Source organism: Ovis canadensis, chromosome 5 (genome assembly GCF_042477335.2).
Source record: "Ovis canadensis isolate MfBH-ARS-UI-01 breed Bighorn chromosome 5, ARS-UI_OviCan_v2, whole genome shotgun sequence".
Lineage (NCBI taxonomy): Eukaryota > Metazoa > Chordata > Mammalia > Artiodactyla > Bovidae > Ovis > Ovis canadensis.
Genome location: NC_091249.1, coordinates 34392813 through 34405117, shown reverse-complemented (window position 1 = coordinate 34405117; position 12305 = coordinate 34392813). Strand labels below are relative to the sequence as shown.

The 12305-nt window shown below is 38.8% G+C and overlaps 1 protein-coding gene across 5 annotated transcripts in view; it reads right to left on the bottom strand.

The window, feature by feature from the left end:
- KIF3A (kinesin family member 3A) overlaps positions 1 to 12305 on the bottom strand; it is a 76350-nt gene that overhangs the window by 36147 nt on the left and 27898 nt on the right. For all 5 annotated transcript variants that reach the window (XM_069591492.1, XM_069591493.1, XM_069591491.1 and 2 more), the window contains one exon: positions 7468 to 7573. In XM_069591492.1, coding sequence (XP_069447593.1) covers positions 7468 to 7573 — 106 coding nt within the window. The remainder of the gene's footprint in view (positions 1 to 7467; positions 7574 to 12305) is intronic.

Here is a 12305-nt window from a genome sequence, read left to right as displayed (position 1 = left end):
TCATATACTTACTGCTGTGGATAGTTCTTCTGTGAACAACATATTCACATATATCTTTTGCTTGTTTTCCTGTAAAAATTTTGGTCTTCTATTTTTCTATTATTTGGCTTATTAGAAGGCAATTGATTTTTTTAAATTTTTGCTTCATTTCCCTGAATTTACTAGATTTCAGTCTAGTCACATTTTTTTTTTTCTTAAATGTTTACCTGAGACTGGTTCAAGATGGTAGAAGGACGTGCACTCATCTTTTCCTGCGAGAGCACCAAAATTGCAACTAGCTGTTGAACAAACAACAGGAAGACACTGGAAGGCACCCAAAAAAAGATACCCCCACATCCAAAGACAAAGGAGAAGCCTCAACGAGACGGTAGGAGGGGTGCAATCATGATAAAATCAAATCTTAAACCCACTGGGTGGGCAAACCACAAACTGGAGAACAGTAATACCTAGGCCCCACATCATGCTTTCCAGCCTGGGGATCCAACAAAGGGACTGGGAATCCCCAGGTAATCTGTCTTTGAAGGCCAGCAGGATTTGATTACAGGACTCTGGGGAAACTCCACTCTTGGAGGGCACAAATAAAACCTTGTGTGCACCAGGACCCAGGGGAAAGAAACAGTGAGCCCACAGGAGACTGAGCCAGATCAACCTGTGAGTGTTTGAGGGTCTCCTGCAGAGGTGTCAGTTGGTGGTGGCCCGTCACAGGAACAAGGGCACCAACAGCAGCAGTCTTGGGAGATGCGTCTTGGCCTAAGTCCTCTTGGAGGTAGCCAAGAGCCCTATCATAGAACCTACAGACTCCAGGACTGGGTTGCCTCAAGCCAAACTTACAGGGAGGGAGTGCAGCCCCCTCATCAGCAGACAACTGGATTAAAGTTTTACTGAGTATGCTCTGCCAAGCAGAGCAAGACCCAGTGTTCCCCAAAACCAATCCCTACCATCTGGAAGCTTGCACAAGCCCCTTATCCTCATCTACCAGAAGGCAGACAGAAAAAGCAGTAACTATAATCCTGTGTTCTCCAGAACTAATACCATAATCACAGAAAGCTAACCAGAATGAAAAGAAATAGAAATGTCCCAGATAAAGGAACAAGATAAATCCCCAGAATAACAACTAAGTGAAGTAGAGATAGATAACCCTCTAGAGAAAGAACTCAGAATAATGACAGTGACAACAATTCAGGATCTCAGAAAAAGAATGGAGAAGACGCAAGAAATATTTCCAAGACCTAGAAGAACTAAAGAACAAACAAGCAGAGATGAACAACACACTACAAGGAATCAACAGCAGAATAACTAAGGCAGAAGAATGGATAAGTGACTCATAAGACAAAATGGTGTAAATCACTGCTGCAAAACAAAATATAGAAAAAAGAATGAAAAGAAATGAAGACAGTCTAAGAGACCCCTGGGACAACATTAAATGCACCAATTTTTGCACTGTAGGGATGCTAGAAGAAGAGAGAGAGAGAAAGGACCTGAGAAAATATCTGAAGAGATAACAACTGTAAACTTCCCTAACATGGGAAAGGAAATAGTCAACCAAGTCTAGGATACAAAGGGAGTCCCAGGACAAACCCAAGGAGGAACATACCAAGGCACATAGTAATCAAACAGACAAAAATTAAAGACAAAACTAATAAGGGAAAAAAGACAACATACAAAGGAAATCCCATAATGTTATCAGCTAATTTCTCAACAGAAACTCTACAAGCCAGAAAGGAATGGCACAATATATGCCAAGTAATAAAAGAGAAGAACCTTCAACGAAGAATACTCTACCCAGCAAGACTCATTCAGATTAGATGGAGAAATCAAAAGCTTACCAGACAAGCAAAACCTAAGAGAATTCAGCACCATGAGACCAGCTGCGCAGCAAATGTTAGGGGATGTTCTCTAGGCAGGAACACAAGAGAAGGAAAGGATCTACAAAAATAAACCTAAAACAATTAACAAAATGGTAACAGGATCATATATATCGATAATTACCTTAAATGTAAATGGATTAAATGCACCAACATAGACTGGCTGGCTTGGTGGATACAAAAATAAGACCCATATTTATGTTGTCTATAAGAACCCACCTCAGATCTACGGATACATAGAGATTGAAAGTAAGAGGATGGAAGGAAGTATTTCATGCAAACGTCAATCATAAGAAATCTGGAGCAGCAATACTCATATCAGAGAAAATAAGCTTTAAAGCAAAGATGGTTTTAAGAGACAAGGACACTACATAATGATCAAGGGTTCAATCCAAGAAGATATAACGATGATAAATATATATGGACCCAACACAGGAGCACTTCAGTATGTAAGGCAAATACTAACAAACATAAAGGAAGAAATAGACAGTTAACATAACAACAGTGGGGTACTTGAATACTCCACTTCTATCAATGGACAGATCATCCAGACAGAAAATCAGTAAGGAAACACAGGCCTTAAATGACACTATACACAAGTTGGATTAAATCGATATTTATAGAATATTCCATCCAAAAGCAGCAGACTATGCATTCTTCAAGTGCACACAGAACATTTTCCAGGACTGACCACATGCTGGGCCACAAGGCGAGCTTCAGTTAATTTAAGAAAATCAAAACCATATCAAGCATCTTTTCTGATCACAATGCTGTAAGATTATAAATAAACTACAAGGAAAAGACTCTAAGAAACACAAACATGTGTGTTTAGCTAAATAATATTCTACTAAAGAACCACTGGGTCACTGAAAAAAAAAAATACTTAGAGACAAACGAAAATGAAAATACAACAGTCCAAAAAATAAAGGGATGCAGCAAAAGCGGTCCTCAGAGGGAGGCTGACAGCAATACAACCCTACCTCAAGAAACAAGAAAACCTCAAATAAACAACCAAACTTTACACCTAAAACAACTAGAGAAAGAAGAACAAACAAAACCTAAAGTTAGCAGAAGGAAGGAAATCATAAAGATCAGAGAAGAAATAGAGATGAAAACAATCATAAAGATCAATGAAACTATAAGTTGATTCTTTGAAAAGATAAAAACATGGATAAACTTTTAGCCAGATTCATCAAGAAAAAAAAGGAAGGACTCAAATCAGTAAAATTAGAAATGGAAAAGAAGTTATAACTGACTCCACAGAAATACCAAGGATTTTAAGAGACTACTAGGAACAACCATATGCCAAAAAAAATGGACAACCTGGAAGAAATGGACAAATTCTTAGAAAGGTACAGTCTCCCCAGACTGAACCAGGAAGGAACAGAAAGTATGAACAGATCAATCCCAAGCACTGAAGCTGTGATTAAAAATCTCCCAATAAACTAAAGTTCAAGACCCGATGGCTTCACAGACAAATTTTATCAAACATTTAGAGAAGAGTTAATACCTATCCTTCTGAAACTGTTCCAAAAAGTTGCACAGGAAGGAAAACTTCCAAACTCATTTTTTTGAGGCCACCATCACCCTGATATCAAAACCAGACAAAGATACCACAAAAAAAGAAAATCATAGGCCAATACCACTGATGAACACAGAGGTAAAAATCCTCAACAAAACACTAGCAGTTTATATCCAACAATACATTAAAAAGATCATACACCATGATCAAGTGGGATTCATCACAGGGATGCAAGGATTTTTCAACATCCGCAAACCCATCACTGTAATATACCACCTCAACAAACTGAAGAATAAAAACCACATGACCATCTCAATAGATGCAGAAAAAGCTTTTGACAAAATTCAGCACATTTTTATGATAAAAACTCTCCAGAAAGTGGGCACAGAGGGTATATACCTCAACATAAAAAAAGACCATATATGACAAGCCGACAGCTAGCATCATACTCAATGGTGAAAAGCTGAAAGCATTCCCTCTAAGATTAGGAACAAAACAAGGATGTCCACTCCCACCACTTTTATTCAACATAGTTTTGGAAGTCCTAGCTACAGCAATCAGAGAAGAAAAAGAATAAAGGGAATCCAAATTGGAAAAGAATAAGTTAAACCATCACTGTTTGCAGATGACATGATACTGTAAGTAGAAGATCCTAACGATGCTACCAGAAAACTACTAGAATTCATCAATGAATGTGGTAAAGTTGCAGGTTACAAAATTAATACACAGAAATCTGTTGTATTTCTATACAATAACAACGAAAGATCAGAAAGAGAAATTCAAGAAGCAATTCCATTTACCACTGTATCAAAAAGAATAAAATACCTAGGAATAAACCTAAGGAATAAAATACCTAAGGAGACAAAAGATGTGTACTCTGAAAACTAAAAGATGCTGATGAAAGAAATCAAAGAAGACATAAACAGATGGAAAGATAAACCATGTTCATGGACTGGAAGAATCAATATTGTCAAAATGACTATACTGCTACTGCTACTGCTACTGCTAAGTCACTTCAGTCGTGTCCGGCTCTGTGCGACCCCATAGACGGCAGCCCACCAGGCTCCCCTGTCCCTTGGATTCTCCAGGCAAGAACACCGGAGTGGGTTGCCATTTCCTTCTTCAGTGCATGAAAGTGAAAAGTGAAAGTGAAGTTGCTCAGTCATGTACAACTGTTAGAGACCCCATGGACTGCAGCCCACCAGGCTCCTCCATCCATGGGATTTTCCAGGGGAGAGTACTGGAGTGGGGTGCCATTGCCTTCACCTAAGCTAATCTACAGATTCAATACAATCCCTATCAAATTACCAATGACATTTTCCACAGAACTAGAATAACCAAAAAAAAAAAAAAAATCTCAAAATTTGTATGGATTACAAAAGACCCCAAATAGCCAAAGCAACCTTGAAAAAGAAAAACAGAGCTGGAGGAAATCAGGCTCCCTGACTTCAGACTATACTACAAAGCCACAATCATCCTAACAATATGATACTGGCACAGAAACAGAAATATAGATCAGTGGAACAAGATAGAAAACCCAGAAATAAGCCCATGAACCTATGGTCAATTAATCTATGACAAAGGAGGCAAGACCACACAATGTTTGAAGTTGGTCTCTTCAACAAATGGTGCTGAGAAAACTGGACAGCCACATGTCAAAAAATGAAATTACATCATTCCTTAACTCCATACACAAAAAAAAGTTCAAAATGGATTAAAGATCCAAATGTGAGAAGGGACACCATAAAACTCCTAGAAGAAAACATAGGCAGAACACTCTCAGACATAAATCACAGCAACATCTTTTTTGATCCATCTCCCAGAATAATGGAAATAAAAGCAAAAATAAACAAATGGGATCTACTTAAACTCAAAAGCTTTCGCACAGCAAAGGAAACAATAAACAAAATGAAAAGACAACCCACAGATTGGGAGAAAATATTTGCAAATGATGTGATCTATCAGGGATTAGTCTCTAAAATTTACAAACAGTTTATGATGCCTAATAGCATCAAAACAAACAACCCACTCAAAAAATGGGCAGAAGACCTGAATAGAGATTTCACCAAAGAGGACATACAGATGGCCAACATGCACCATAATGTTCACTGCAGTACTGTATGCAATAGCCAAGACATGGAAGCAACCTAAACGTCCATCAGCAGAGCAACAAATAAAGATGCGGTACACACATACAATGGAGCATTATTCAGCCCTTAAAAAGAATGGAATAATGATATTTGCAGCAACATGGGTAGAGCTTAAGGGCGTCATACTGAGTGAAATAAGTCAGAGGAGAAATATCATATGACATCCCTTATATGTGCAATCTAAAAAGAAATGATACAAATGAACTTACTTACAAAACAGACTCAGAGACTTAGAAAATGAACTTATGGCTGGGGGGAGGAGGTGGGGGACTCAGGGACTTTAGGAAGGTAATGCACATACAGCTATGTTTAAAATGGATAACCAACAAGGACCTACTGTACAGCACATGGGACTCTGCTGGATGTTATGTGCCAGCCTAGATGGGAGGAGGGTTTGAGGAAGAATGGATACATGTGTATCTACGGCTGAGTACTTTGCTGTTCACATGAAACTACCACAAGACTGTTAACCGGCTATACCCCAATACAAAATACAAAGTTTCATGTTTAAAAAAAAAAAAAAAAGTTTACTTTCTATGTTCTTATCTTTTACCTCAAACTTCTAATTGCTGTTAGCACATCATTAGTACTGGGACAGGGAGGGGCAGAGGGAGACCAGCAATACTGCACAAGTTTTTCATTCTTTATAAAAAACCTGAAACTTACTAAAAAGAATGCCACTCTGTTTGCCTTCTTAGCAATAAAAGGAAGGCATAGTGCCGGGGGTGTTTTTAAGCTGAATATATATTTTTAATTTTTTAATTGGAGGATACTTGCTTTACAATGTTGTGTTGGTTTCTGCCTTACAACAACATGAGTCAGCATGACTATATATATACATATATATATACATGAACTGAAGTGAAGTGTGCAGTGCAAGTTGCTCAGTCGTATCCGACTCTTTGCAACCCCATGGACTATACAGTCCACGGCATTCTCCAGGCCAGAATACTGGAGTGCGTAGCCATTCCCTTCTCCAGGGGATCTTCCCAACCCAGGGATCAAACCCAGGTCTCCCGCACTGCAGGTGGATTCTTTACCAGCCGAGCCGCCAGGGAAGCCCATATATACCTACCGCCTCCCTCCCAAGCCCCCCGGCCAGTCCGCCCTCTTGGTTGTCACAGGGCGCCAGGCTGGGCTGTGTTAGGCAGCAGCTTGCCGCTAGCTAGCTATGCAACACACGGTGGTACACGTAGGTTGATGCTGCTTTCACAATACACCCCACGCTCTCCTTCCCGTCGTGGCCCACAAGTCTGTTCTCTACATCTGTGTCTCTACTGCTGCACTGCACATAGGTTCATCAGCACCATTTTTCTAGATTCTATGTATATGTGTTAATATACAATATTTGTTTTCCTCTTTCTGACTTACTTCACTCTGTATAACAGGCTCTAGGTTCATCCACCTCAGTTCAACTAACACATTCGTTCCTTTTTGTGGCCGAGTCGTTACTGCTAACTAACAGTGCAGATTCACATACTCATTCTGACACTTATTAAACAGTATATGACCTTAGATAATTTACTTTAAATGTCAGTTTTCTCAGCCATAACATAGGAATTTAAAACCGTAATAAAGTCCATTCTGAGGATTAAAAGAGACCATTCTTACAAAGCATTTGCACAAGCACTTGCCACATGGTAAGTACTCAATAAATGTTACCAATATTATTATAGCTAACAAGAGACAGTGATATGAGCATCTCAGATACAGCATTATCAATAAGCAACAAAATCGTGGACAACATAGAAAGCAATCTGTGATATCTTTCATTCATATATCCTTTCCACACAGTAAATAATCAAAGATAAATGGTTTACAAGAAACTAAAAAATCCAATCTTTATGGTGCAAAGTGCCATAGCAACTTTGCTTCTAAACCAGACTACTCAACATGTAACTGTTTAATCACAATTAAGCACTACACTTACGATTCTTGTGGCCCAGTGTCATAATTCTATCCATATCATCAGCATTATTGACCACATAAGCTGATAAATCCTTGATATAAACTCCCACATCAGGTCTTTCTTTAACCTAAAAAAAAATTAAAATACAGATTTTACACATATATCCATAATTCTTCCACAGGTATTTACCAAATATCTACTACATGCTGGATGCTGCTAGATAGTGAGGATAGGGTGATGAACAAGGCAGAGTTTCTACACGGTGGAAGTAAAAATCTGCAGGGAGAACATACAAATAAATAATTACACACACAAGTTATTTTAACTGTGATAATACCATAAAAAAAAATACAGGAAACTACAGAATACATTATGGAGAGACTTAAGCTAGTGAAGCAGGGACAGGAAAATTTTCCCCAAGATGATGTTTAAGCTAAGACCGGAAGAAATAGCAGGTTCAATCTGTGTGTTAGAATAGGATGAAAGAGTACGTGCAAGAAGCCTGAAATAAGAAAAAACCAGGTTATTAAAAAAATGAAAATCAACTAAACAAACACAAGCCAAGTAAAGAGTAGGCAGCACAGGGGGAACAGGTGGGATATCTGGCTAAAGAGGTAAGCAGAAATAAGACTAAGCACAGTTATCGGACAAATTTTATTGAACTATAGTTGATTTATAATGTTGTGCTAGCTTCTGCAAGGTGACTCAGATTACATACATATACACACATTCTTTTTCATATTCTTTTCCATTATGGTTATTACAGGATATTGTACTATATGGTAGGACCTTGGTGCTTCTTATTGCATATATAATAGTTTGCACCTGCTAATCCCAACCCCCTAATCCATCCCTCCCACACTGCCCCCACCTTGGCAGCCACAAGTCTGTTTTCTATGTCTGTGAGTCTGTTTCTGTTTCACAAATAAGTTAATTTTTAGCTATATTTTAGATTCCACAAAAAACCAACATGTGGTATTTGTCTGACTTGCTTCACTTCAAGTATGATAATCTCTAGGTTCATCCATGCAGCTGCAAACGGCATTCTTCCGTTCCTCTTCATGACTGAATAGTATTCCACTGCACAGATACACCACATTTTCTTTATCCATTTATCTGTCGATGAACATTTAGGTTGCTTCCATGTGTTGGCTACTATAGTGCTGCTGTTTATATTCTGACTTGGACCCTCTATCCACATCCTTCTCTGCTTCACCAAGAAATTAGTGTCCACTTAAAAATATGCACAACCTAAAGTTAAGAACTGTGTTTTTATTCAGTGGACACACTGAAGATTTAAGCCCGAGAGACAGCCTCAAAGATGGCTCTGAGGGACTGTTCAGAAGAGGTAAGGGAGCATGTATATTTCCAAATTAGAGTTCTGACTGGATATATACACAGGAATGGAATTGCTGGGTCACTTTGCAACTCTATTTTTAGTTTTCTGAGGAATCTCCACAGTGTTTTTCATAGTGGCTGCACCAATTTACATGCCCACCAACAGTGCAAGAGGACTCCCTTTTCCACACACCATCTCCAGCATTTACAAACTTTTTAATGATGGCCATTCTGACTGCTGGGAGGTGATACCTCACTGTAGTTTTGATTTGCACTTCTCTAATTATTGGTCTTTATCTCAAGAGCAATTTGAAACCACTAGAGTATTTCACACAGGTGAGTGAAATAATCAGATCTATGGTATCTATGTAAAAATATTATCTTTCGGGGAGTAACTTTATGAGAACTTTGACCCAATTTGAAGGTTGTATTTAGGATATGTGTATCTAAAATACACATAGTATTTTAATACTAACTGTACAATATACATAGAAATATAAAACTCATTTTGCATGGCCTACAAGTCACCTCCAAAAATCAACAGAATAAAGTGAAACTCAGGTAGAGGTCTGTGGCTGCCAGTGGGGCAAGCCATTTCCACAGGTAGTAAGACCTCATAGACAAAGATGAGAAAACTTTAAAAAACAACATCAAAGACAAGGTCACAAAAGCAAATACTCTGAATTCTAGGTGTTGATTTTAAATCTAATTAGCGTGTGGGGGCTTTCTTATAAGATATATTTATACATTACAAAAACTGCCTTTTCTGTCATGGGATATATGTTAATTCCTAATTTTAGTAGCAGTAAATAAATGTGTTGGTCTCCATAAAGCAGTGGGTTTCAGACTGTGCCCTGACAAGCACTAGATGGCCTAGTGGTGGCAATAAGGGGCCACAGTGCGAGTCTGGGGTTTTTCAGACCCAGACAAATTCTAAAGAGAACTTTACGTTCATGTATTTTATAGACTGGGCTTCCACATAAGGTCTGGTTTAAGTGTTAAAATGTTTTAAACCTTTGTTTGAATATTACTGGTCTATATCAATGCTCAGAAAATCGATGTTAAAAAATAATGTGTATATTTCTAATGTAGAAAAGTGGCATATCTGGGGAAAAAAAAAATCATGCCCTTGGATGTCATGAAAATGTCTAATTGCAATGAAAGTTTTCAATCATGTACTTTCACTTCTATGCTTATCTTACTGCAGATGGGAAACATTCTTCAAACTGGCATCAGTCTGCAAAGTCTGAGGTCATTTCCAATCACAAGTTATTAATTCTATATACAATTATTAAGCATAGATAAATTATATATGAAAAATGAAAAAACTGAATATGATTCTGAAATAAAGCAGGACCCTGAGACAAGATGGTGGAGGAGAAGGATGTAAGCTCACACCGTATCAAGAAAACACAGAAGTCACAACTAACTGGTAAACCACCACCACCACCAACAACAACAAAAAAAAACACTGAAACTTACCAAAACAGATATCATATATTCAAAATCAACAGAATAAAGTGAAACTCAGGTAGAGGTCTGTGGCTGCCAGTGGGGCAAGCCATTTCCACAGGTAGTAAGACCTCATAGACAAAGATGAGAAAACTTTAAAAAACAACATCAAAGACAAGGTCACAAAAGCAAATACTCTGAATTCTAGGTGTTGATTTTAAATCTAATTAGCGTGTGGGGGCTTTCTTATAAGATATATTTATACATTACAAAAACTGCCTTTTCTGTCATGGGATATATGTTAATTCCTAATTTTAGTAGCAGTAAATAAATGTGTTGGTCTCCATAAAGCAGTGGGTTTCAGACAAAGGAGAAGCCACAGACATAGAAGGGGTGCAATCACAATAAAATCAAATTCCATTTGCACCTGGTGGGCAACACACAAACTGGGAAATAATTACATCATAGAGGTCCTCCCACAAGAGTGAAAGTTTTGAGCCCATATCAGGCTTCCCGTCCTGGGGGTCTGGTGGTGGGAGGAGAAGCCCACAGAGCACAGGAGTAAGGGAAACAGAGCTCTGCTCCTGGAGGGCACACAAAAGGTCTCACGTAGAACAGTATCCAGGCGGAAAGCAGTGACTTTATAGAAGCCTGGGCCAGACCTCCCTGCTGGTCCTGGATAGCCTCCTAGGGAGTCAGGGGCTGCTATGGATTACTGTGTGGAAAAGACACTAGCAGCAATAGTTCTGGGAAGTACTCATTGATGTCAGCCCTCCTGGAGGCCATCATTTTCTCACAAGAACCAACCCCACCCAACAGCCAGTAGGTTCCTGTACTGGAACACCTCAGGCCAAATGACCAACAGGGCAGTAACACAGCCTCACTCATCAGCAGACAGGCTGCATAAAATCTTACCAAGCCTACAGCTGCATGTTAAACACACCCTTTAACACAGCACTGTCCACCAGAGGTACAGGGTCCAGCTCTACCCTCCAGTGGGCAAGACACAGTCCCTCCCACCAAGAAGTCTGCACAAGCCTCTTAGATCAGCCTCACCCACCAGTGGGCAGATGGCAGAAGCAATAATAACTATAACCCTGCAGCTGGTGGAATGGAAACAGCAATGACATAAAGGCAGACAAAATGAGATGGCAAGAGAGTATGTCCCAGACAAAGGAACAAGATAAAACTATAGAAAAACAGCTAAGTGAAATGGAGATAGGCACTCTAACTGAAAAAGAATTCAGAGTAATGAGAGTAAAGCTGATCCAACATCTCAAAAAATAACAGAGGCACAGACCAAAAAGATACAGGAAATGTTTAAAAAGAGCTAGAAGATCTAAAAAACAGAGATGACCAACACAACAACTGAAATAAAAAACACAAGAGAAGGAATCAGTAGCAGAGTAAATGAGGCGGAAAAACAGGTAAGTAAGCTGGAAAACAGAATACTGGAAATCACTGCCGTGGAACAGAAAACAGAAAAGAAAGAAATGATAACAGTATCAGACACCTCTGGGACAACATTAAACACACTGCCATTTGCATCAGGGGTCCTAGAAGGACCTGAAAAAATATTTGAAGAGATAACAGCTGAAAATTCCCCTAACATGGGAAAGGAAACAGTCACCCAAGTCCAAGAAGTACAGAAAGCCCCATGCAGGATAAACTGAAGAAGGAACATGCCAAAACAAAAGAGTAATCAAACTGGCAAATAATGAAGACAAAGAGAAAATATTAAAAGCAACAAGAAACAAGCAACAACTAACATACAAGGGAATCTCCATAAGATTATCAGCTGATTTTTCATCAGAGACTGCAGGCCAGAAGGGAGCGGCAAAACATATTTTAAGAGATGAAAGGGAAGAACCTACAACCAAGAATACTCTACCCAGCAAGACTCTCATTCAGATTTGATGGAGAAATCAAAAGCTTACTAGACAAGCAAAACCTAAGAGAATTCAGCTCTGGGAGACTAGCTATGTAACAAATGTTGAAGGAAAATCCCTAAGTGGAAAAGGACACAAATAGAAAAAAGAAAATTGCAAATGGAAGCACTCACCAGTAAA